The 27,472-nt window shown below is 43.9% G+C and overlaps 1 protein-coding gene across 8 annotated transcripts; it reads right to left on the bottom strand.

Moving 5' to 3' along the window:
- Positions 1-137: 137 nt before the first annotated feature.
- On the bottom strand, positions 138-27,391 carry LOC135368406 (serine/threonine-protein phosphatase 2B catalytic subunit 2-like). 8 transcript variants are annotated; one of them, XM_064601636.1, is made up of 14 exons: positions 27,190-27,384; positions 24,481-24,684; positions 23,305-23,429; positions 23,129-23,240; positions 20,511-20,656; positions 20,297-20,436; positions 18,491-18,568; positions 18,336-18,430; positions 17,030-17,155; positions 15,209-15,286; positions 10,416-10,463; positions 3,102-3,186; positions 2,387-2,484; positions 138-2,307 (listed from the first exon to the last, which is right to left on the bottom strand). In XM_064601636.1, the coding sequence occupies exons 1-14, from the start codon at positions 27,236-27,238 to the stop codon at positions 2,129-2,131; spliced, it is 1,563 nt and encodes a 520-aa protein (XP_064457706.1). In that variant the 5' UTR covers positions 27,239-27,384; the 3' UTR covers positions 138-2,128. The 8 variants fall into 8 exon arrangements, with proteins under 8 accessions (XP_064457706.1, XP_064457707.1, XP_064457709.1 ...); XM_064601637.1 differs by having other exon boundaries at positions 3,102-3,177; XM_064601639.1 differs by having other exon boundaries at positions 10,416-10,445.
- Positions 27,392-27,472: the final 81 nt, after the last annotated feature.

Raw genomic sequence — 27,472 nt, 5'->3', positions numbered from 1 at the left:
TCCTCAGCCAAAACAAGACGCGAGGACTTTCAAAAGTTAATCTGGAACAATTTTAGACTGGCCCATTGCGATACCCTTGTTACTTGTAGCCTGTTCACAAGGACACTGGGAAGACAAGGACACCGGGAACAGAGCAGTGTAGTATTTTCGCTTTTTATTCAACACACCTTTTTTTTTTTACAACAGATACAATTAATTTTCATGTACAACGATTGCACAACAGATGGGTTATTTAAACGCCTAAAACTGTATGTTGTAGCGTAAAAGTTCTTTTCATATATTAAGAGAAAAACAAGAATGGGGCTTGAAGCCAGTGAAGCGGCAAGAGATCTATACGCCAGTTGAAAATGATCAACCAGGAGAGAAACACTAGTTGGGAATCCCAGTTTAAAATCACACCTCTGTGTACAGCATAGGTCCGTAGATTTTTCTTAAATATTATATATATATATATATATATATATATTTATATATGTTGTGTATGTATATTTCTCCTAGGCCAGTCAAGCGCTCAGAAAAAAGGCCACCGAGACAGCTTTCCTTGCTACAGCTTAGCAAGGAGGAAAAAGAAAGAAAGTGACAGGATTTGAGGTTTTTAATGGCGAGAGATTAGCCGGTCACCGGTGCTTCCAACTGATGCTGCACACATGTATGTATATGAATATATCCACCCCCTCCACCACACTGACAGCCTCCATTGCCAAACAGATGCAGTATTTCACCAGCGCTTTTATTTTTTTGACATGGTTCTTAATGATATATACAGTTTTATATATTTATATACACATCGATATATAGATATATAGTATGTATATATATATAACTGTGCATGCTCAGAGTGAAAGCGAGGAATCGAAACAAAACGGTCTCGCAGAGTGAAAATTGCATGGTTTCTTTCTTTCTTCTTCTTTTTTTTTTTTTTTTGTGACAGCCTACCGCTACTATGTACATTTTTCCCCCCGGGCGTAATTCGTACATCCCACTTTCAAACTCAGCATGCCCTTTGCAGTTCTCTCAGTGCAAGCCCAGTGCAGCATCTTGGGACTCTGGCACTGTATGACACACGAGAAATATGACTAGTAATGCTACATGCAATGCCCTCCCTCCCGAGAAACTCTGCTTCTTTTTAACACGGCATAGAACACTCAGTAAAACATTCACAAAAAAGACTGTATATTGCACGCCCTTTCGAGTGCACTTAATTCAAACAGCGTTAGGTAGACAACCAAGTTACTGCTGCCACCCACCCCCCACAGCAGGAAGCAAGGTGTTGCATGGCAAAAACCAGCCTCACGGAGAAAAAGAATAAGAGCTACGGCTGTGTACCTTGAGATTTCTGCGTGCACACGTGTGTTATAGAAACAGGCGTGCCAGAGACGAGACAACAGTTAAAAGTGGAAAGGCTCCGCAACGAATTATAAAAAAAGCTAACTATCCGCCCGTGGGTCTCGAAGAGTAAAGCAAAAAGAAAGTATACGGCACAGAAGAATGCATGCAAGTCTCGCAACACAGGATTCCTGTTTCTCAATCTTGTGCATTCAAAGCTTCGGTGCGTAGGTGCAAGAGTCCAAGTGTCAGCACGCCTCTCGCAGATGTGCACTGACGTGGTCGACGACACCTGGAGCCATATTAAAAAGACAGAGAGAATGTGGCTAAGCCTAGAACCAGCTTCAAGGACCTTGGCAGTGAGGCCATCGTGGCAGAGGCACACACACCAAGGGGATACAAGAGGGGGAACAGGAAGAAAACAAGAGACACTGGTGTGCACAACCCACACACACACACCCCCACACTTCCCTTCCACGGACTTTACTGCATTCCACGGCGCCAGAGTTCTGGGGACCCGTCCAGCAGGCACTGAGAAGCTCCCTGTTCTTGTCGGCTCTCACACTTGGGCAGTCTCTCGCACGCGTGGGTCTCTCGGGGGGGCTCGGGCTTGACTTTACGGGCAGGTGTCGCAGGTAGCACACACATTCAGGCACTCATGGGACACACGCAATGAAACCAAAGATGGTCTTGTGTCTCTTGACAAAGCATGGGCAAGAAGGAGAGTTGCCAAAGGGAGAGGGGTTGCAGGGCTCCTGCAGGGGACAAAGGAGGAGGAAAAGGCAAGGGGGATCGTCCCGCTTCAGGATCCTGTTGAATTTGGGTGTGACGGGTCTCCCTCTTGCTGCTGGGGGGACGACGGTCCCCCCCCATGGGGCATAGGCGAATCTTTGCGCGGTGGCATGCGCTCGTTGATTTTGTCTAGTCCCTTGGCTTCCTCAAAGCTGGTTATCTTGTGGTGCGGTGAGAAGCCCGCTAGGGCTGTGGAAGTACAATAAAAATGACGTTTCTTGTAATGGAAAATCGTAAGCGTCGTAGTGTTATATGTCAGTTCACCCACCGTTGCGCAAAGAAGTCTTGCCTCCGGACAGCGCGCCTAGCGGCAGAGTCCCAGTGGGAGTAAGTCCTTTAAGCTGAAGAACGCTTTCACTTTCTTCCCTGCAATACACAGAAGCCCTCACAGTGCTCAGTCATTGCGACACAATCACAATTTTGAGGGATGTGTGAATACTACCGGATATTAGTTTCAAACAAAACATGATTCCGCTACTATACAGAAACAAAATCAGTGGCAATATTCTTTGTGGTAAGGTCACTTATAGCCATGCATGATAAGTGTGCCTCACATCCATTTGCAACGGACCATCTTGTACATCTTGAATGAACAATGTAACGTGAAACTCGTATGTGTGACGCCAGTGACGCAAGATGATTTTAACAATATTGTGCAGAATACATCGCATCACTAAGTGTAATTAATCATTCATCAGAGTGGTTTGCATAGTAGGCAGCATTCCTTCACTAGCTTTGTGGGTTACAAAAAATGTCTTCCGGAAAAAAATTTCGAATGTCATCGTGCAACTGTGTGAAAAAGACACAAACATTTTCATGTATTTGTTTCAATACCCGATCTTCTTCATAATTAGATGGTACGAGTAAAATAGTAGGGTTTTTTAGGGGGGATTTGGAGATAGTTCTTTAAAATGTCTCACATCAACAATGAATTCATCCGCCGGCTAGTGAGCAACTTACAAAGAAACCAACTCTATGTTTACCTCAGCACAGAGAAGACGCGGGCCATCTTGCCAATAGCGCGTATTTTGTTCCTGATAACCTCCTTCCGGGCGCTCGCTGCTCCACCTGTGCATCCAGTGGGACAAAAAAGAAGAAACACACACATAAAGACAGACGCAAAAGACACGGGGACACAGGTTGCACCACAACGGAGGATGAGGAGAGGTCTGTCAGTTGCCCCTCTGACAGTTGAGAATCAATCTTACATCGAACACATGGTGCCAGAGCCTGATAACTAGAGATAATGAAGCGTAATGCAAAGGAGCACTAGCCAGCAAGCAATACACAAAGGCCCGGTTTCACCAACGCAGATTAACACTTACAACAACAGAGGTCAATGGTTCCCTTAACTTCAATATAACACTTAACTCTGTTTCACTAAAAGGAGTTAGTTTTTTGTCACTGAGACACTCATAACATCACCAAATAACGTTCGTAAAAAAATAACTGAGTGTTAACTTCAAGTTTTAGCAACCCTTGATCTCAGTTCAAAGGTAACCAGGATTAGTGAAACCGGGCCCATGTGAAAAGTTACCGGAAACAGCACACTGCACACATCAAGGTTAGTGCACAGCTTGGAAGTGGATAGGTATGTGTACACCCAAGCGCAAAAATTCTCCTTGCAGAATGAAAGATACCGTTACTTTGACACTAAAACAAAAGGAACGTGATTCTCCCATTGAGTCAATGGTATCCTCAAATGATCTCCAGCGATGACTGAGTAAGTCGTTGGAGGAGACCAACGTGAGGCTGCTCCGCACCGCCACGATTCTCGAGGAGGAAAAAGGTGCAAACTGCTCTTTTGTTCGCGCGTCCACCACGAGCGGCGCAACAGATTAATATAATTCCTTTTGTGTTGTCGACACAGTAACGGTACCTCTCGTTCCTCAAGGATAATTTTTTCCCCACTGTAGCGCCCCTTTACTGCAGAGACAAGACGAAAGGGTGGGGTGGGAGGTTTCATAAATGGGCAAACCCGGTACACTTGGTAACTCAGTGTACATATGTAGACACAAGTGCATCAAGTGCTCACATTCTGAATCACTATAACTCATATGCTACTGGCGAAAAGTCTGTTTTCCGTGAAAATAAGTAAATGCTGGTAAAAAAAAAAAAGTGAACCCTCTAAACACTAAAGACGATTTGATATTGTTCACCTGCGACAACTGACGTTTTTGGTAACGTACAGTCTGCCTAATGGCCACGTGGAAGTGAAAACTTGCATCACCATTTATTCTGAAAATGCCCTACTAGCCATGAGGATACTGCTATCATCTTTACTACAGCCAACAATTGCAGTGATGCTATGAAAGTGAAACTGCCAGGCATCAATGAGAGGTTAAGTATTTATGCAATGTAAATGGACGGTGATCAACATGGTCTGCATAATCCTGCACCTTTTACTCTTACGACTTCAGTCAATTAGTTGCACGAGCACATGTGACTACATTTCAAATCACTTGCAACATGCATAGCTATTTTCAGGAGGAAAACGAAACTGTACTCAAGGCAGAGTTGTAGTAATGAAGTGTTGATCTAGCAAAGGTTACCTTCCATGTTCTTTTGAATTCTGAGAAATTCTGTATCGTAATAAAAAAATCTCCGTCAAGTTTTTGCGCCAACTGCTAAGCACTTGCAGGGCTCGCGCAAAAGATCAAAGTAGGTTATTCCTTCGTTTGGCGGTAGTACAACGTTCAATGAGACGTAGGCTCATCTTGCTGGGCAACAGCAGCATGCTGCGGAGCCGCAGCCGTACTGGTAGCACCGTGGTTTAGGGGGAGAGATAAATGACACACAAGACCACTGTATTCTCATCGTCGGGCACACTGGCAGACGCACTCTCCCGGGAAGGTGGGACAGAGGGAGAAGGGCAACTGAGCACACAGACGGCATGCTACGTTCACCACTACTATGTTACGTACAAACACTTATACAAGGGAGTGTCACTTACATTGTATTGTTATTGTGGTAATGGTAGGGAAGAGCAAAACACAAGACAGAAAAGAACAAAAACAAGTGTCAGAATAATGTCAACGTCATCATGAGTCAATTAAGCTTAGTCTACCTCTCTCGCCCTACAGGAGGGGGACAACACATAGTGAACGCAAAAGAAATGAGAACCCTGTGCAATGCACACGGGTCACCCTGTCATGTGAGGCTGAACGTTGTTGGTTACGTGTGCATACTTTTATATAACCTGCCAAAATTGCGTAGCCTAAAGGAGCAATGGGGTGAGACTTGACGTGACTCGAAACTCCCGTTTCATTCGTCAGGAGTCACCATGTGAACTATTTTCACTGTGCAGCGTATTGTGACGGCACAATCAAATTTACAAAAACAGTGAGAAAAACATACGGCATGGCATGGGACGAGCCCCTCGCACAAGCCTTTCTTTTTCGTCTTGGCTCATGCACTGCTCATAGTCTACGTCGAGTCACATCGTCGGCCCTGCCACGGAGATTGGTGACACCATGACGTACTCTCCTCCAGAGCCGTCTATTAGGAGAGTTTGGCTATTGGGAGGAGCCTGTCTCAAAGTGCGTCATTTGACGTCACATAGCAGGAGGCGCCAAGGCCAGTGACACCATTTTGGATCAGAGCTACCGCCTTGAAATCTCCCAATGCGCCATTTTGGAGCGGAGGTACAGCCTCGAAATCATGCTTGAAATCCCCCGTGCCGCCGCGGCTCTCCTGTCACCCCGTTGAAGCGGGCGGAGCAATGACGGCTCCCCATCTCTTGGCAGCAAAATATTACAGAAGGGCCAAACTCTCCCCATAAACAGCTCTGCTCCACTCCTTCCCTTGAAGAGAGGCGGATTCTTTAAAAGTTCTGCAGGACAGAGGCAACGCCACCTATATACAGAAGGCCTGCTTATTGCCTCCTCTCCCTCCTTGGCTACGTCGACGTATAAAGTCAGAATTCGTCCGCTACTGCAATTCGCCGTTCTACGAATTCAAGAACTAGCAAATGACTGCAGCTAACTTGGAACCCGTAGACCTGAATCTGTAGACAAAAAGTGCAGCACGCTTGCCAGAAAAATCAGTCTCGAGAAAGATATGTGACCATTTTGCGCCTTATTTTAAAGTTTTCCCGTTTAATACGCGGGGACGTTCAATCACTGCTCGCAGACGACTGTTCGTCTCCATGGCTACGGCCGCTGAACGCTCCTTCGTGATTGGCTACCACCGTTGAAAGCACGGTCCTGATTGGCCGACCCTTAGCTGTTTCGTCACGTCGACGAGTAAGCAGCCTTTCCCTATCTAGGCGGTGTTGACAGAAGCCTCTCTCGCGTGCGCACCCTTCTGGTCAGCTGCGTTCATCACTGTTTCGCAGGAGCTCATTTTATTTGCTGCTGAACATCCCAGCAAAAAAAGAAAAACAGTGGCCCCCCCAGTGCTCCCTTAAGCTGGATAATCGTATGCCAGTAGGTGGTGAATTTGTAATACTCTGAAGTAGGAATATACAAACATCAAATAGACAAATTGCTGTGAAGCCAACATGGGACCCCCCTTAACACTAGAAGCACAAAGAAATAATTAGAACAATTTTCATACAGCAATCTGTGAAATGAGAGTGTGGTACCTTTTCATTATGCTACAAATAATGTTATTTTCATGGCTACAATAGTAAGCTTTTATCATGCAGTTACGACTTTGAAAACGCACTCATTCGATTAGAAACACACCAACGTCGTACAAGATGTCTGGTAAGTAAGACTCGCAGGTACAATCACAGAGCTTGGCACCAATAGCAAGTATCAAATGACACGGCACACTGACAACGTAGAAGTACCCGCACAAAATTCAGCAAGACAGTATGCTACCACTGCACCAGAATGACAGGTACCATAAAGTTTATCGGCAATCCTTCACTGTTACCCGGCAGATTAACGATAAACACTGCTCAAACTCCGTCCCTTTTGTTCAACGTTCTTGGCATGCCCAGCATTCTGCCACAGTGGTTAGCATAGATAATAGATAAATAGATAGGCAGACTGAATAAGAGAGAGAGAGAGAGAGAGAGATAATGAAAAGAGCACACTACCCTGCGACATATGCAAGCCGACATGCAAAGATGACTCAGGACAAGCAGCTAGTGAACAATGCTATTGCAGCACAAAGATTTCAGAGACAGAATAGAAGGGATCTACTACAGGAGAGGAAAGTTAGAAGAGAGGAAAAATAGAGTTGAATCTGCTATTCAAAACGCCGCTTTTCTTCTGAGGCAAGTGCACAGAAATAGTGCACCAAAGAGACGCACACAGGTTGTTTCACTCTGAAGCGTAGACAGGAATCTTTGTTTACCACCATTGTATTACGGTGCCTATGCTACACTCCCTCACATTTCTACGGCTACAGAAATTGAATTTACATGAGAATAACTAAACTGTAACCCGTCTACCGTGCGAGGCGTCACAAAATTATTTCCCCGAGCTAACGTTCTGAACGTAGTCAAGGGCACAGGCTTTGATGCGTCTACTTAGTGTAATACGGATTTTATGCTATGTCCTCAAATGCTGCTAGGAATATGGGGGAACAATGTTTCATAATGTTTGGGGGAATCATGAATAATGTTTTGTAACAGGCTCGCTTCTGATATGCCCACTGAGTCGCCGGAGCCACTATAAATATCCGTTACAGCAGATTAACGTTTCAAAATCCTACCCGTTACCATCGTACATTAGCTCCAGTACAGTAGGCATCAAGCTGAAGAATGTAGGTGCCTCACGTGTGTTTGCAACAGCAGGGTAAGTTTTCATGGATTAACAGCGAAATCTTTCCTGACAGCACAAGGTAGACCCCTGGAAACATGAGATGTTTTTTGCATCTAACGATGTATTAATATGTCAATACAGCGATATATCAATATTCATCCACTGCCATTCTTCAATCAAAATATGCAGTTGGACATTGTGAGGCATCAGTGTTGGCTTCGTCCTTTTCTGTTGCATTGCCTTTATGTTATTCAATCCAATCCAATTCAATTTTTATTTTCATAGTGCCCATGAAGAACCCATGCCCAAGAATGCGAAACTTTCAGATGTGTTCCGAGAGGAAGAAATTACATGTTTAAAACCGAATCGTCAACTTCTCACGTGCAGCCTGAAAGTTTTTGTGGATTTGGAGGATTTCACTTGTTTTTGCAACAGGCTCATATAATTATGCGGTGGTGTGGTTCCTGGAAGGGCACCATATGCATTCACAGCTGATGGGCAGGCCACAAAATGATCCCAATGCCTACTTGTAGCTATAGACCGTATACAGTGCGTAGTAGTGTTATGTAGCGTGTTAAAAGACCAGGCTTATGACACAGTGTGTCAAATTAACGGCATCCTCTGCGCATAGCATCCTATATGTGATGTGACAATGCAAAGGACAGGAAGCGATCAGGACATAGCTCGTTTCAAAGCACTTGCTGATAGAGTGCTGTGCAGTAAAGCATTACTCACGTACCCACTGAGCAAAAATCGAAAGGGTGACAGACGAAAGAAAAAATAGGGAGCGAGAAAAACATTGTAACGAGAGACGTTCATGCAACCAGTACTACTTTCTTCTCCAGAGTTATAAAAGGGAGCTTTGGAGTGACGTCGCAGTTAATGTCCCAGTTACATTCTGCCCCTTCGTACTGAGCACATGTCCTGCTCCATATGTTATCACCACCGCATTCTTTGCCAGAAAAAAGTGGTAAGCCTATTGCGGCATGTCTAAAAGAAAATGTGTCTACATATACAGCTCAGAAAAAGGAACTGAAATGGAAATCGAAGTATCATATTTACGCGAGAAAATAATTTAGACACGTGACAAAATGTATAAGACAAGTTCTCTGTGGTAAAGGCTGCCACACCTCGTCTCTGCATCCCCGGAGGAGATACAATTATACCACGTATTCACACAAGCGACGTCCCCATGGAATATACTGGTGGAACAAAAAGAAGAAAAAAAGAAAAAGAACCCATCAGGTGGAAGTTCCGCCGCGTCTTGTGTTGAGTATTCGCCTGGCGCTGGAATATCTGAGTAGCGCACTGTACACGTAGCAGACGACACCATTGGCCCTGTCGACTGCTACAGAATGTCCTGTGGCTAAGCCGCAGAACATTCCCCATGAGTAGAAGAGCATGAGAAGACATGACGTTGTGTGCTGATACGGTATAGCGGCAAGAACAAATAGAACACTTTATTCCTGATACCAGCAACTTCCGTCTTGTTCCAAAACAAGGAAAAAGCAGTCCCCCCCCAAAGAAAAACACAGTCGCTTGTGCTCACATGGCAAGCTATGACATCTTGTGCATCTTCCACTGGAGTATTCCAGCGAACGTCGCTAGTGTGAATACACAGTTAAAGTATTCATCAAGTAGAATAGCAGATACAATTCGTAAAAAGGAAAGTCGGAAGTGGAAAGGGAAGGCCATTCAATCGCCCCCCTTGAAAGCAACTGACAACAAGCGGTCCACACTACATGTATACAACATCTTACCCTCCTATTTTCCTCAAGGTGAGAAAGCCCCCTATTATGCAGAGGCATTTAAAAAAAAAACAAATCAACATTTTTTGTTTTCCTTTTGAAAAGAGTAAACACCATTGTCTCTTGTTACAAACTTGATGCTCCATTCCACATCAAAGCTTTTGAACTAAAATGAAAAAAATAGAAGGGAACTCCACACTATAGAAAGCAAAAAAAAAAGCTACGCAAAAAATACAACACAATACAGACGACATTGAGTCATCTGTGTTCTGTCGCATTTTTCGTCTGCCAACACTCAGGCTTTTTACAGTATGGAGTTTAACCACCAGCTATCCTACATCTATGCAATCTAATCAGAAGATAACACCTATCACATGTACGTACAGTTGCGGACATATGAGAACTACTGCTGCGCAAAGAATATCTACTTGGCAAACAAAAAGGAAGCTAAATTCGGGTTTAAAGCCTAACGTCTACTCAAAATCCCTCTTAAGTGTGGCTGAAAAATTTCCGCAAGCATTAAAAAAAAAAAAGTAACCACACCCATGCAAGCGGCAGCAACGAGCCAGAATAAAACTGTCTTACACATAACTGTTCTTGTCAGTTGCTTCCATAGGAGACTGTTGGTATTTCGATAACCTTTGGGTCAAGAGCAATGAGGGGGGAGCAGGGATTAGCCTATAAGGTGTAAGCCAGAGCAAAAGTCGCCAAAGAGGATTAGCTAGGCAAGTGTTTTAGCCAGGCTGAAATGCAGCCCGGGTTACAACCGCAGGCAACTGGGGCCTTGGGTGTGCTACAGCTAGGAGGCACTGTCTGCACAAACTTTACTCACTATCCTCCAGTTCAGCTCCTGAGGACAGACCTAAGGACAGTGAATAGGCTGCTAGGGCAGAACGCACAGAGCATGGTCTTAGGCACTTACCAACAGATACCATAGAGAAAGAGAAAGAGAAAGTAGCAAGCATTCTTTTCAAGACAATTAGGATTCTGAGCCCCTGCTGGCTATCGACTCAAGAATTTTATGTATCGAGGAAATCCTGGACGACAAACCAGCAATGCCACACGATGGCATCTTGCCACCTGGCCATTATTTGACACAGCCTCTGAATCCTATTCTCAAAAGAACGTTGCCACAAGGAAACTACCCTATTAGCATGACTATAATGCTATAATGAAACAAATTCCTCTTTCAGAACACCAAGACCAAATTAGATCTTTTACGAAGCTATCATTAGTCATGGACACATCAGAGAGTCAAGTACATCTACTTTTCATGGCAGTATTGTCCGCAAGAAATGGCAGCACCAAAAACAGTACGCATTGATAGCACTAAACTGAGAGACGAGATCGCACGAGAAAAAAAGTGTATTCTACGTTTGAGAGAGAGAGAGAGAAAGAAAAAAAAGAATCTATAGGATTGTTTCGCCCAACTGAACATTCCTTTAAAAAATCATAAACTTCATCAAACGCACACACTGAAAGAAAGTCTAGCACAAAGTGCGGGTAATTCACGTCACTAAATTATTGCATTATTAGGTGCCTATGAGTATGTCGGAAGCTGCCTGCATCATGTGAATATGTTCATGTAATATTTAAAAGAAATAGAACACTTTCCAGACGCCCGTTCTTGTATCAGCATCGTACTTGTAAGTATCATGTCCCTTTCAATTCTTACGTTTATTGCTACTTAAGATGTGCAGCAAATGTACGAACAAATTATAAATGTTTGCATATGTTGTATGCATCCCATAAGTTGTCAGCCTAAGCCTAAGTCAGCCTAAGAAAAAAAAAAGACAGGCCATGACGTCAACATTGTCATCATCACTGGGAAAGTGGACACCAGAGAGTTCCTTTTTCATCTTCGGGAACGAATGGAGGTTCAGCGGAGCAAGACGTGGCAGGTCTGATGGATGGCTGGCCAAAGAAGAGCCGAAGGAGCTGATGGCACCCATCGTCACAGCAGCACAGCGTGGCGGTGAGTTATCCTGATACAACAGGACCCCCCTCGCGGAACATATCGCACCGTTTGATCTTGGCGGCATTTCACAAGCGCCGAGTCAGGGTTGAGTAACGGTCATGTCTGCCTTTTCTTATGGTAATTGGAGAGCAGCATGCCCCGCAAATACCACAAAACTATGGCCTCCTTCGGTGGTAGGGAGCAGGAGGGGTGCCTCCGCTGTTTGGACTGAACTTCGCTCGGGGGTTTGGAGTGATGGACCTGGGATTCTACACAGTCACAAACCGAGCATGAAACCCTGAAAAGGTGGAGATTGTCCCCAGATGTTGTGTAGCTTGCGCGTTTTGATTAAGCGCGAGCAACCTGGGGACCCATCTGGTAGAGACCTTGTGCATGTCAAGATATCGAGTCAAGTTGCGCTGAACTGTGCTTCTGCAATATGCCCACGACATGAGCCGTTCTTCAGGTGTCAATTTGATAATCTGCCATAAAAGCACTTCTAAACCTTTTTCGACACCACAGGACTTCAGTCCTCACTGCGAGGGGACTCGTTATTCCATTACCCACTTCGCCACCAGCAACGGGGCAGCGTATCATCCCCGACGATGGAACTCCCTGCTCATCATCATCATCATTAAAATAAAGTGGCTGTTGCCACGCCCTCATTGCGCACACGGTGGACGTTTCCTTGCGCAGTCACTTCCGCAGGCCTTCCAAGACGGCGTAGTCTTCAGGGCTATCCCTTCTTCGCTGTGCTGCAGGATGCCCCTGCCCCCACCATGTCCTGGAGAATAACCGCAGGGGTTAGGCCCTTCCAGGACTTCGCTTTCTCCATTTTAGCCCTACCGTGCAGATTGCCAACTGCTGGCTGCTGCCACAGAAAAACCATGCAGCATGCGTGGCATCAATCCTATGATGTTCCATGTCCGTGTGTGCGTTCCTTGCGTGTCAGGCTGACAACTTACGGGACACACGTCGCAGGTGCTCCCGCACTATGTTCTGCAGGCCACACATTGTGTGATAAACACCAAAGGAAATGCAGCATGTTTCACGCTTTTTGCAAATGTTTTAACACGAGTCTGGGCAACGTGTTTGCTGTGGACCCACGCTATGTTTGAGAAATATACTCTTAAAGCATAGAATTTGAGAAGAACACTACGGTACAGTAAACATTCGTCTGACCCTCTTCCGCTGTGTCCACAACAAATAACAGCATAAGGCACTTCACATTACAATCGTGCAAATAGGGTAAAACTAAAAGCATAGAGCACACCCACATACACACAGCTAACTCAGCACATAATTCTGGATTAAACTAGTTCAACCAAAGGAAAAAAAAAAACAAGAAATGAATGAAGCGAGGAAAAAACTCAAGATCACCACTTTCTGGAGGAATGAGGTGGGCGTTTCCAGCACCAAGGTTATGCTATTGTTTCTCTGTAGTGGCAAAAATGTACCAGAAACAGCATTCTATGTTTCTGTTTTTGTACCGCTGTCACACGGGAGTTTCAATGGTCCTTGAAATGAATGATAATCAAACTGAATGATTTTCTGACACTGTTACATAGCTACTTTGAACTAGCATTGGCTCGAATGGTTCTCGACTTGACGGAGATTCGTGAATCTCCGTTCAAAGCTGTCAAGGGTCCTCGAAGACTGCTGCTGGCAGCATCTTGATCAGCGAACAAGCAAGCGCTAAACAAGCGCACACAATACACCTGCAACAAGTGCTACGAGAGGTCCTGCAACTTCAGTATAACAGTTATTATTATTTACTTTTTAAATTTGCACAATGCAAACATGCTTAATTGGTAGTCCCGTGTAACGAACAATTCAAACAGTATTAAAATTCCACAACTGCTTTTTGCCTTACATTTTGAATTACTATAGATCGATTTTGTGTACCAATACTTATGCAGGTGGTGCACAAGGCTGCGCGCAGCACCGTCTGGTGGGCAACGTGTCAACCTCTCAAGGAGCATTGGATCAGCCCGTGTGGCAGCAGGACAACGTCAATGGTGCTCGAAATGTTCAACGGCCATTGCCTTCAATGATCCTTCAAATACCCGTGTGACAGCAGTATTATGTATCGATGTCCAGTGACACATGGTGCAAATTCTCATGTTTGGCTCCACGCTGTTCAGAAAGATATGTTGAGAGGGGAAGGAAAAAGATGAGCAAGCAAAGCAAAGCAGAACACACTCCTTTCAACAGATGCAGAGGAAATTCCACTGCTCCAAGAGCGGCTTTCGGCACAATGCTTGCTGCCCACAACGAATGGCACCCAGCATTGGAAGTTCTACTGCATGTTAAGACGATTCCATCTCCAATATCAAGACAGCCATAAACGTGCACCATAGAATATGACTGACAGTCATGCAAACTTGAGCATCGTATGCTCGCACTCATATAACGCAGCGTCCCACCGAAATAGAAAAAGGGATGCAGCAAAGTTCAACCTTGCTGCCTGCAGTAGAGAAATAATCACAGACACGCGACACAGATATGGATGTGTTGCATGGGTGTCATTGTGCTAAACACCACTGCAGCCAAGTCTGAAAGATAACTATGAGATGTGAAAAAAAAAAAAAAAATCATTTTGGTGACGAAACATCTCGAACACCATCTCAACTTCTCTGGAATGTCAGTAATGTATCAGCATGGAAAGATGAGTCCCCCAACACAATTATACTAGGTGTATGGGTAAAATGACAAAATGAAGACAGAACATCCCCTCCACAAATAATTTGCTTTTGTGAAAGCAAAATTTGTTGCAAGGTATAGTACTTGCGTTTAAAGCAATGTCATGTGTGTTGGGTGAACATGTCAAGTGGAAAGTAATACCAAAGTCCAATGAGGGCTCCTCAGATCTAAGTCCCTTACAAGATTATTCGAGACAGCGAGACACAGGTCAGGCGGGCTAACGGTTTATCTCGTTTCCCAATGACACAATCTCGGATAAGATTCGCCTCAGACTAATCATACGGGAGAGTTAAACGTGCCCAATATGGGATGTATACGGGACACGTCGTATGTAGTTGACACACAACGTGTAATTTTTTTTCTCAACTTCAAGTTATCCCAGAATGGAGAGAATACTTCCTATATTTTCCGAAGCACAGTATAGGGATGCAATGCTTTTGCGCGTTCCAGTTGAAGGAAGCTTCAGACTTTGGCATAAAAAGAAACAATGTACTAGAAGGCTCCCCAAAATTTTCTATATGCAATAGGAATGAGACTGATAGCACTGCTTGTAGCAACATTTGATGCACCAATCGTAAGTGACAGCCAACATACCACCGATTTATACAGCCCTTCCGAAAAGGCAGTCTATCTGGACTTATTGTGAGATTTACAGTATTTGTGCTGCGGGCATTTATACAAGGTTCTAGTGTGGTGCATGTAAGGGGATGTCAGTTTGAGAAGTCGCTTGTCGTTGTGTAAAGGATCACACCCACGCACACACACAAAAAAGAAAGTTGCCTGAAAAGCAGAGGTAAAAAAAAAAAAAAATGGCATGAAGAAAGTAAAAAAACGATTGTTAAGAACACCGCATCCCGAGCAACTGTGTCGTGTTTCTTGTTGAGTGTTCCAATTTTCACTTCGGACACGCCAATAACAGGACGCTAGAAAACGGATAAAAGCAGACATGTGGAAGTAGAGCGTACCTTCAAAGGTGTCATCGCCCTCGGACATCAACTCATCATCCGAGCAGATGTTCAAGACGTTGACGAGCATTTCCGTCACTGGAAGAGCAATCAAATTACTCATCAGACAAACTCATTACACTACCCTCACCCACCAACCCCTTAGTGACAATTAAACTAGACACACACAAAGTGTCAAATGCAACCGAACGTTTCGAAGAAAGGCGGACAAATGTAAAGAAAACAACAAGGTCAAGGCGGAAAGGTTGTCAACTACCCCATACACGAGCCGAAGGTAACGAAAGGCTTGCCGATGCCAAAACAACAACGCACAACATACTATATTTTCTCGAATCTAATATTACCGTTTTCTTTCTTTTTTTCTTCAAAAATCCCACGTTCCAAAGTCGGGGGTCATCTTACATTTGAATAGCTGCGCCATAATGAGGTCAGGGGAGAGGCGGCAGCGGATGACCGATACCACGTGTTGTGGTTGTCAGTGCCGGTGAGTGCAAAGCAAACGAAGCCATGTAAATGGAGATGGACTGTCATGGCACCATCACTGCTGCGTTTGAACGCAAAGCTATCACTCTTGCCACTGAATGCAGCAACAATTTAGCGGCGGCAAGGCTGTTTCAAGTATCAGGAGCAAACGTTAGAAGATGGCTGAAGCAACAGGGAGAGATAAAGAATTGTGCCAGCACAGTGGATTTTGGATGCTCGGTGCCATGTGCCTAATGAAGTTGTCGTGTACGCTTCTAAATACATAGTATGGTTTGTCTAACGCCTTGAATGGAATGGAGCACAATGAGCTGTGGGCAGACAGCACCAAAGAAAACAGCCGTGAAGAAAGCGGTGATGAATAAATGGTATTGTGCATCGTTTCCAACTGTTATACTGCCGCCCAATGTCTGCTTACTTTTTTTTTCAAAATTCGCATACCCTGGACTTGCGGCTCGTCTTGGGTTCGAGAAAATATGGTACTAGTACCGGATCAGAAAGTGTTCCTCCCAATCGCCTTCGGTTAAGATCAGTTTCTCTAGCTTTAACAATAGTACGCTGCTGCAAACGGCTGCAACCTTCACAAGATCCAAGGAGTTTGAAAATTTCTGATGTACTCCATTTAAGGCCTTCTCGTTAATGTTTTTCTTTTGGCTTTGCAGACTCACTTCTTAAGAAAGTCTATGGGGAATTTTTGTTCGCAGGGTTCCCGTAAACCCCGCTAAATTTCTACACGAAACAGGTACAGGCGTGTTCTCCTCGAGTTTATCTAGGGTACGACACATTTTTGAAGGCCTGACGCAATCCACTGATTTTTGGCGAATTAAGTTTCTCAAACTTTCAATACATGGGAGTCTATGGGAGATGCAACAAAATCGCTTCTCTCGGCCCTCCGGCCCAGTGATATTTGGGCCAAAATGATGTTATTCCCTAGAGTAGCAGTCTTGGAGTTGATTGCAATCAACAAATTCAACGAGCTTACTGCAGTTTTCCAGATCCCTGCGAATGAAAATAATGGCTTTGTCATTTGCTAGCATGTTCTGCACACTGGCGCCGATCATATTACTTCTTTAGAGCGCGCAAGAAAAGCAAAGTGAAGAAAACAATTTTGGGACGGTGCAGCCAGCCCTCTCCGGAAGCAAACATTAACTAGATCGCATGGGTCCGCCTTAAACACCTTTTACCCAGCCCAATTTAGCACGACCCAGTTCCAGACTTGGCCTAAGCCGTCGTCCCTAGTCATGGGGTTTCACTGTTATGAATTGCATTCACCATCTCATGCGCTTATAAACAATCCTTCCATCATCGGACAGAGTCAGAGAGATTGTAGATCCTCCTCACCTTTCTCACCAACAAAAGGAAGGGACCAGGTGAAGACATCCATGAAGTTGGGCAGCCAGTATGGATGGGGTGAGCAGTTGAACTGACGTATATTCATCACGTTGTTCTCGTACTTTAGTACCGCCGCTGCATCAGAGCCACAGTTTTAATTCAAGTGCCAGGAAGTACAGCAGTGTGCAAAGTCTTGGATACAGAGAATTAAAACCTTGTGTTTTCAGATTTTTTTTTCTTTCAAAATTCGGGAGCAAACATCAGGTATTATTTCGGGAGCTGAAAAAAGAGGGTAAATCTGTGCAATATCTTTGTGAAAGAGCAGATTTTCAGGTGAAAAATAAAAAAGCACTTCTCACGTGAACATGAGATACCGAGCGGGAGTGATGGGTGTGAAGTATTTATAGGGCCAGACTTTTTGGTTGATATTTTCTTAGCAATATCAGGGAGTAAATATCAGGCTATATTTTGATTCATTCATTTGGATGTAATCGGAACCTGATTCAACCCAATCCTAGTTGAATCAGATTGAATCAGGTGTAAATCTTAGGTTTACTCAACATAATAATAAACGACACACCATTAGACACTGGGTATAAATATTTAGTCCATGCATCTAAGAGACAGCAGGGTCTCTGTTTTGACAGTTTGTACGAGCACATTTACGCATTCATAACAAATAAACAATAATAATAATAATAATAATAATAATAATAATAATAAATAACATAATAAATAAATAAAGTTCTGTGTTAGTTGCGGTGACTGACCCAACAGTTTTCAGGGAAATGTCAGGTTGGGGGGGGGGGGGGGGGGGGGTTAAATATTGGGCATTACAGTATCAGGTATAACCCTAAAGAGTTGGGCCTTCAGCATTTAGCGTTCTCCAGCACCTGTAGGGGTGGCTGAATCTGCACTTTGGAGAGTTCGGCCCTCAGGTTTTTCCAGGTTTCGCTCAAAGTGATGAAAATCAGGGAGTAAAAACAAGCCTTACTATGTTTAACCATAAAACACCAAGCTCTAAGAGCACTGCACAAGAGGTTTGCCGAATAAATACCGTAATTCGCAACTTCAGATGGAGATACATTTGAAAATATTTCACGAAAGTTAGTTCAAATGCAAAGTACCAAATAACAGAAGGATGCATCGTAGGAGGAGGGATTACAAGTAACACTTTGTGTTGATATCTCAAACGTTGAACTTGTTGGAGAATTTTTTTGAATAAAACCTCGTAAAACCCATCAAAGAAAAGAGGCCAAAATAACGCAGCTCAGCTGTACACGTAGTAACTTGCCATGGGAGCTAAACGGCTCACCCTTATTATTGTAGACGTCAAGGTAGTTCGGTGCAGAGAATATGGTGATAAGTGACGGAAATCCGGTTGTTTGACTCTTCCTGTACATTCGGTACCTGGAATGGTAGAGCTTGAACCCCAGTGCTCTCACAGATTGCATGTTAAAGCCAACTTACCCAGCATCTTGGGCTTCATGGGCACGAATGATGGACAGGAGGTTGTTGTGTTGCAGGAATTCACAACATGCTGCATAGCTGGAAAGTAAGGACACACAATATCAATAGGATGGAAAAATGCATTATTTAACAATATGTGCACACAACCATCACTATGGGCCCTTCAATGAAATTACAGGCTACACTCGTTATTATGACATTCGTCAATATGACACCCTAACTTTGTGACAGTTTTTCTAGGGAACTGTTTCTTCCCCATAGAAGCACGAAATATTTCTCCCTCGTTGTTATAACTCGTTAATCAGACTATGACCGTAGTTATGACCACCGTCGGGGCACCGGCAGGAACAATGTTTTCTGGGTGTTTCTCGTTAGTATGACAATTCGCTTTATGACCAAAATCGGCAGGAACAGACTTGGTCATACTAAAGAGTGTAGACTGTAATGAGATTGGTAATGTGTTACAATTTTTCTTTCTGCTTGTTTGGTATGCGAGACATTCAGCTGTCACACAAAAAAAATAAAAACGAAAAACTAATTTAAAAATGTCACACTAAACATTCAAGGTACAAGGTAACATCTTTGAAAGGTTACTACACATCCCCAACTTAGGTGTCCAACTGTTGTTACCCTTTTCCCCGAAAGGGTCCCCAAAGCCTTTCAACTGCCACGGCAAGCCATGTGTCTCACATTGTATTCTCCAAAAATATTGTTTCTCTATGCAACACAGAACTATCATAAAACTTCTGATGACGTCACAATGTGCGCAACGTGCCACACGCCTGGCAACATTGCTCCAGCAGGGCCACACCTTCCGCCTCCTCTCCACAGCTAGTGGCAGCCTTCCAACTGGGGGGTGGAGACATGCACTGGGAAGGTGCCTGCACTGTTGCCAGGGGATAGATGGCAGAACACATGACGACATAATCTACTCTTGGGAAGCCCTGAACTACGAAGTTTTGTGGGTTCTTTCGAAAATTCGTAAAGTACATAATACTCACTGACAAAGTTTACATTTTCCATGCTTATTCTTTGAGATAATTTGATTTGATGAAATAAGACATAGTTTCTAGCCCCGAGCAGCACTCTATCGCACGCGATTCGGAACATTGCGGTATCTGAGTGTTGATATCAAATTATTTTCCTCTCATAATTAACTTATCATATCTTTTGCACTGTGCTTTAACGTAACAAAAGTGTGTTAGTCATGCAAGTGAATGCAGTATTATTACGTGTAGCTTAGGGGGACATTCATGCCAGTTATGCTATGTGAAGAAAATTACTGTTGTTCGCTTTTGGAAAGAAATATGTTGCAAACAACAATACAAAGGTTCCTTGCACAAGTGGGAGTGTCTGCCAGGGAATCAAGAAAAGTTTACGGCTCAACTGCACGCTTGATTTTGTATTCATGGTTGCCATCAAATTTTTTGAATAAATATTTAAGGATCTTTGAGGGACCTTTTAAAGCTCGACCGTCGGACCGTCGAAAACACGGTTTCGCGGCCAGGACTTCAATATTTCACAAAAGTATTTATAAGCAACAGAATACATGAGGACTGCGCAATAGTCGTCCGTCCGTCCGTTCACAAACGTATCAGGGACTCCCGAATGTTCAAGATCACAGGATGAAAAAGTAAGCTGATGAATAGTACAACACCGCAGCTCCCCGAGAATAAAAGACAAGCCAAATCAAGAGCTTTCAATTATTGTAAAGAATTGCAGGGTTTTCCCCGACCAACAGCATTTTTTTTTTTTAATTCCACTGTTTTCAACGGTTTCAAGGACCAGTGGGAACTATGGCATTACCTGTAAAAGTATGAGCAACCACGAACGCTATTATGACTAAAATGCTCTGCGTTCTTCTCATTGCCGAAGTCTTCGAGTGGGTCGGACCACAGCAGGTCACACATGGGACCAAACGCTGGAGGCTCCTTGAACCTATCCAGCTGTAGAGAGACAAAAAATGCACACGGCACCGTGAACGAGAGGGCGGCCGGAACGTGAAGAGAGGAGGACTTGCCTTCTTTATATCGTCGAGCGTGTGAACCTCGGGAGAAAGGCCACCGTGGACACAGAGGAATTGCTGATTCATGAGGGCTGCCAAAGGGAGGCAGTCGAATGCTTCCATGCATGCATCGTACACTCGCTCCGAGTACTTTATTTTACCTGGGGCACACACAAAGATGTAAATGTCATATTGGTAAACTGCAAGAACACACGATTTTCCTAGCAGGCTGCGTGCAAAGCTCATTGCGCAAGCCCGAACCAGCTGGCTTTGTCTGCCGAGATCAACTCGTCAACCGGTTTTATGATGCACGTGAGCGCCAAACTGTATGTTCAGCGTCATCGCCATTATTACACCAGTAAGCGGTGGCACCGCTACAGCATGTCAGCGTGCTATGTTTGTCCTATCTTTACTTGCCTCACCCACTGCAACGTTACATGATATAAGCGTTCGCCACCCTCTCGTGTATTTCTTCGCCTGTCACTGTGTCACTGTATCTAGATGTCTGTAACCTTTCTATTAGCTAATTCCACCCATCAATGCCCAAATTGCTAGGTAATGTATTTGTTCGTGTCTTTCAATGTACGCACCATATTTTCTCGAATCTAAGACGACCCCAGACTTCAGGGTACACGATGATGATGATGATGGTTGGATTTTTCTGGCACAAAAGCAACAAGGGCCTTCAGGGTACACGATTTTGGAAAAAAAAGTAAACCGCGATTGGGAGGCAGTATAACAGTTGGAAACGATGCACAATACCATTTATTCATCGCCGCTGTTTTCTTCATTGCTGTCTACCCACAGCTCATTGTGCTCCATTCCGCTCAAAGCGTTAGACAAACCACACTTTTTAAAAGTGTCGTCGGGCACATTGCACCAAGTGTCCAAAATCCACTGCGCTGGCGCAGTTGCTTCAGCCATCTTCTAACATTTACTTCGGATTGCGACCACCTTGCCGCCGCTAAATTGTTGCCACATTCATTGGCGAAAGCGATAACTGCGGTGACGACGCCATGACAGACCGTCCCCATTTGCATTGCTTCGTTTGTTTCACGCTGACTGGCGCTGACAACCACAATGCGTGGTAATCCGTAACCCGTTCCTGCATGACCTCGTTGTGGCGTGGGCGGCAGAGATATTCGAATCTTAGACGACCCTCAACATTGGAACGTGAGATTTAAAAAGAAAATCCTCTCATAATTGAGAAAATACGGTACCATCCGTCAGTTGAGTAAATATGTCTATGTGATTTTGCGAGTCATATTCTTGAAGTCAGTCTCTTCAAGTCATACTCAGGCGGGGAGGGGTATTAGATCTGCCAACGACGTCTGGCCCCCTCTACATATTTCACCCCTTCGTCTTCCCCTCTCACACGCAATAATGTAGCGTTCGTTCTTGTTCTTGGCTGTGCCATGCCAAGCACTGGGGAGTGGTAATATTATAGTATAATATGTGATACAAATTTGGCTGTTCTTCTAAAAGGCTACACAAAATAATGACTATGAACATATCTTTGTTCATTGGGGCACTGATGGTACCAAAGAGGTGGTCCATAACGTGAATATACCCCTGTCACACGGCAAATTGAATGACAGTCCCAGCTAATGACATTCGTACTGAATGACATTTGTTCGATATCACATGGCGGAACCAAATGGCAATACATGCAAAAGGCATTCGCTAAGCAAAAGCTCTTCTGTCTCGCAATGACTCCTTACTCTTGTCAGTAGAGAGGTAGCAAAACAAAGACACTGATAAAAACCGTTCAGAGAAATTAAACATGAATGAAAAGTTGTACTACATTTTCTGTCACGAATTTAATCACTTTTGACACGAAGGAAGGAAGGCTTAACACTTTTTCAGATAACTACTCCCGTTCCCAGTCGACTCCCGTGCCCGTATGATTAACGCTCGGCTCGGCTCGTGACACTTAGCCAACTGAGCGCCGTCGTCCAAAACGCGACGATTTTGTCGAATACTCTAACGTTTCGCTAGTTTTGAGAAAAAGAAATAAGAATATAACAAATGTACCTGTATAACAGCTCCATACATTTGGCCGTGGTGTCTGAATCATTGATAGTGACGGAATTTGCGAATGAGATTCTGTTTCTTCGTGTAGCTCAAAGCAATACAAACGAATGACGCTCGGTCCCAATGCCATTCAATTTGTCACGTGACAGGGATATAAGTGCAAAATTGTTAAGTCTGAATTTTAAGGTTGTCCACTCCACCACAATGAAAGGAAATACAACGTCTCCACATAGTCTAAGCCGAAATGAGCAGCGTGGAGGTTCTGTTCCATTCACCTATCGGTTGCGAAACGGTTGTAACATACGCAAGAATATGCATTCAACTGAAATGTCTAGTTATTTACTACGAGCTTTGCATTACACTCTTTAAAAGAAATTCAAAGAGGTTCCCCACATAACAAGCTGAAGGCCAACCATTGTACTGAATGATACCGTTACCAACAGAGGTTTGTGGAAAGCACAGGACGTACGCCTTTTTGTGACAATTAACGGAACTGCACAGTGCTGTACTGTCACGAAACAGAATCACGCTGATCACACGTATCAGTTGAGGCAAATGGCCCATAAATGGCAAAGTAAAGAGAATAACACTGTACTCACATTCTGTTTTAAATGTGAAGTATTCTGTTAAGTGCCTACACTCGTGATTTCCTCTTAGTAGAAACAGTGTTGTTGAATAGCAAATTTTTAGTGCCCAAAGGTATAGTACACACTGGAAAAACAAGTGCTTACATTAGAACAAACAGATAAATGGCCCATCGGCAAACGGGGCTTACCTCTATGCTAAAGTACCCCCGGTCCACATAGTCCCCAAGAAAGAGGTACTTGGTGGTTGCTGGCGGCCCTCCCACTTCAAATAACTTCATCAGGTCATAGAATTGGCCATGGATGTCCCCACACACTGCAAGTATCCACAAAAATACCTTCTTTTCTTACATGTATCTCGATTTCGGGTTGTGTAAACATTTTTAAGTTGAGACAATAGAAGTAAAGAGTACAACCGTTTTGTTGTAGCCATCATCGTATACTGTCATTGTGGTACGCACAAACGCAGTTTAAGTTGTTACTTCTTGCGTCACACGTTTTTCCACAGGCTCATCATTATTGGATGTGTAGCATGCACCCGTCATTTCGACATCAACCCCCAATCTGGTATCCAGTGTAAAGATGTATCCAGGGCAGAGTATATTGCTCCTGTCGATGAAACTCCCCATTCATCATCTTAAAAGTAAAGTTGTTGTTGTTACTCGACAAAAAAACTTGTTACAGATTACTGTGTAAAAATAACAATGTTACTGTGTAACTCAGTCCTAATGAAGTTCTGTGATCACTCAGGACACCTCAAACGAGAATGCTACTTTCATTAAGTGCAAGGAAAATACATCTAAAATTGATACATCCAACAATATTTCACCTACGCTGACCAACCTACCTCCGACACGATTTTTTCTCGGCTAAGGTTTGCCGATGAGATTTGCTAATATTTCAGATTCAAGCTACGTGCAAGGTACAACACACCGCGCATGCAGATGAGCGACACCCCCACGGAATATTCTAGTGGAGCAAAAGGAAAAAAAAAAAAACTGCTCATCACGGGGCAGAAGTCCCATCGCGTCTTTTGTCGAGCATTCGCGCAGCACCAGAATATCGGGAGCGCCGTACTGTACACATAGCAGACGACACCATCGGCCCTGTCGTCTGCTACAGGATACCTTGCGGCTAAGCAGCAAGATGTTCACTGTGCTTAGAATGGAAACGAAAAGAGCGCGAAACGTTCAGCGCTCATGAGGTAGCAGAAAGTTGTGATGCTTTGTGCATTTTCTGCTGGAGTATTCTGGCGACATAACATGGCCTGAGCAGAATCCCCCCATCATGTGTGGCTGAGGAAGCAAGGCTGCAACACCCACCCTAGCTGCCTGGAGAAACTGACAGCAGTCAACAGACTGGCATACCTGTGACAGGTGCTTCGATATCAATCATGGTCTTCTCCTGGCGAAGAAGTGCTGCACCTTCATTAATGATGCGAAGGGCAGCTGCTTCCTCGATCCGGCCTTCCAGCACAAAGTGCTGTTTCAGGGTGTCTATCCGAGGCTTCCCTGTTTTGCCATCAAACACCTCACTGATGGTCAACTTGTGACTAGGGGGGAAGGGAACACCTGAAACATATAACATACATACATCAGTGCTTGGCAGAGCTGTGTGGTCTTCAGTTTTTTTGTTTTTTTTAATACCACGCAAATAATTGTATATGGTTGATTTGGATTCCAAATCGTATTGTGGAATCGTGTTCGAATTGAAGCGACATCGCTTCCGAACCAAGTATATTCAAATAGTTCTGAAGCTGCCACCCATAAGCCCAAAAACACCAGAATAGAAGGTATAAAACTAAATGAGTGCTGCTTCATGCAAAAATCCCGATACACAAACGTGCTGTACAACAGTGCATATGCTGTATTGTATTTGTTTCAGTTACGTAACTGTTCATTTCGTGTTCACTTTGGTTACATAACCATTCATTTCATATTCGCTTCGGGCATAAACCAATTCGCTTCATATTTCCTTCGGACACGCGACTACTCGCTTCAGTTTTAAAAAATACTGCTTGCACAGGCCTAGTGTATGGTTGTGCAAATCTATCTATTTTTATCCATTCATTCGCAACTGCAGATTACTTTCAGATGGCTGTCTGGCATAACAAGTTGCATAACAAAGTCCAGTGTGTTCCACAAGTGCACAAAAAGAAGAATGGAAAAGTAAATCTCCAGGTTCAACAGCTGAGGCACGTCTTTGACAATTCTATTCTATTTATCGCAATTCTATTTATTATTGTTGGTGTGGTTCGAGGGAAGCAGAGACGTGCTCGAGAGTTATTTCCCAAACCTGCAGAATTGGTAGCGCGATAACAGCCTTTTGACATGGACGTCATCCTACATATTGGTAGGAGATGATAGATAATTGACCAACGGGAGACTGGCACATTATTGCTGCTGCAACTATGTCTTATCAGTGCTGATAAGAACAGACAGCCCAAGGTTACTGTCTATACTGACTGCTTGCAGGTTGGGACCACTGAAGCCATGTAGTTGACACACTGTCGTAAATATGTAACAATGCTTTGTGCTTATAGTTGGAGCCTAATTCATGGATATGTTCCTCAGATGCACAAGACTTTTCCTCATGTATTAAAATATGCACCAACTGCTGTACTGATGCCTTACATGTAAGCTTGGACGCTGTGAAAGGACACAGATACACAAAATATGTAATCTACAAAACCATAATGTGGTATCTTGTGGAAACATACCTTGTTCAATTTGAGAGAAGTTCTCGGAAATGTTCTGCGAATGTAATTAGACAACAGCGAATTGGCCATGCCATAGTAGCACATTACAATGAAAAACCCAGTGGTTGGCAATGTGTGTGATGGTATGTTGCTAATCCAAACTTACAAGATTGTGACTGAGTGTGGACTGAATTATTTAGTTTCTTTGAATAACTATGCATTAGCATTCTTCACCTGCAGATATTCTGCAAATTATACACAAAATAAAGTGAGTGCTGTCAAAACAAACATGATGAAACACTCTTCGAAGTTTATTGTTATTTTCCTGCTTCCAAACATCGCAAAGGTAGCAATGTGTCGTTAGTTTGACGGATCACGTCATAGACACTGGGAACTCCGTGGTCTCTCAGTGTTATTAAAGAGACACATATTTCTGTGTTTTTTATCATTCGCGTAGTCGACCAGTTTACAAAAACAGTTTATCCGCGAAGGACAGTAATCTTTAAGTGTGTAAAATAACGATCAATCGTCACCACCGGTTTGGGGAAAATTACAGCCACCGAGAAGCAGAAACCCTGGCTGTATCCTATATCCCAGTTTCAGAGCGTGCATCACTACTAAGCCTAGCTTATAATCATCGCAGCTCATCTGTAAAGCAGGATAAAAACGCGTATGGAAGACCGAGGCCACAGGAAAACGAGAAAAACCTGCCAGAAGATGCGATGTTTACGGACTACGGGTGCTTCACTTCCGAATTCGTCGCACTTTCCGCGATAACCTTGTAACTCATTAAAATTGCATGAGGAACGCTGCAGTCCCGAAACGCAACAAAAGCAGTTCGAGACGCGCGTGAAACTTCCTAACGAGTGCAACAGCAACGATAACGCATATAATAACCTGTTGTAACACCGCCAAATGACAAAATATTCTTAATGATACTTTTCACTACACAGGATAAAACTGATGTTTGCATCGAGTTCTGCACACGCTGCACGCTCTATGTTGTATCATAGTTATGTTGTGTATCCTCCATGCGCTATGATGCGTTTTTAAGCTGTACAGGTTACCGGGTGCTGAATGATCAGCTGGTTTTGATCAAACGGTATCGACTAAACAGTACAGGTTAGGCTTAAATGCCGCAGTTAAGCTCGCAGATATGCGCTATAAGTCCCCGCGTCCGTGTTAGAGAATGCCGCGAACAGAAGCAGAGTTCCTGGTCACGGACTTGCGCCAGCAATCCCAAACAATGCATTTCTAACCAAGCTTTCAGTGTATTTTACAGGATTCCCGCGAACAAAATGGCGGACGACCCCTACAAATTCTAGGGTATCCGACTTTCATGGAAGCACTGAATTAGGGCAGCGGAAAAACGGCTTACTTTTCACGACCCGTTCCGTCGTTGATATTTTTGTATTATTCGCAGACATAGTAATAATCCTAGGTGCTCACGTTACAAGAAACACATACGGATGACAATTATATCACTGCGATAAAGAAAGATAACACAATACTACGATTGCCACAAATGGCGTAAACAACAAACTCCTGTTTGCATGCTGCATTGCGCATAATTTTGCGCGCAGACTCTAGCAACCAATCCTGAAGCTGCTTCTGAGCGGAGGCGCTCCTTTCGCCGCTTGTCGTCATCGCCGCTCGCGACT

This window comes from Ornithodoros turicata, chromosome 9, assembly GCF_037126465.1.
Source record: "Ornithodoros turicata isolate Travis chromosome 9, ASM3712646v1, whole genome shotgun sequence".
NCBI lineage: Eukaryota > Metazoa > Arthropoda > Arachnida > Ixodida > Argasidae > Ornithodoros > Ornithodoros turicata.
The sequence above is the reverse complement of the archived record's forward strand: the minus strand, read 5'-3'. Positions and strand labels throughout refer to the sequence as shown.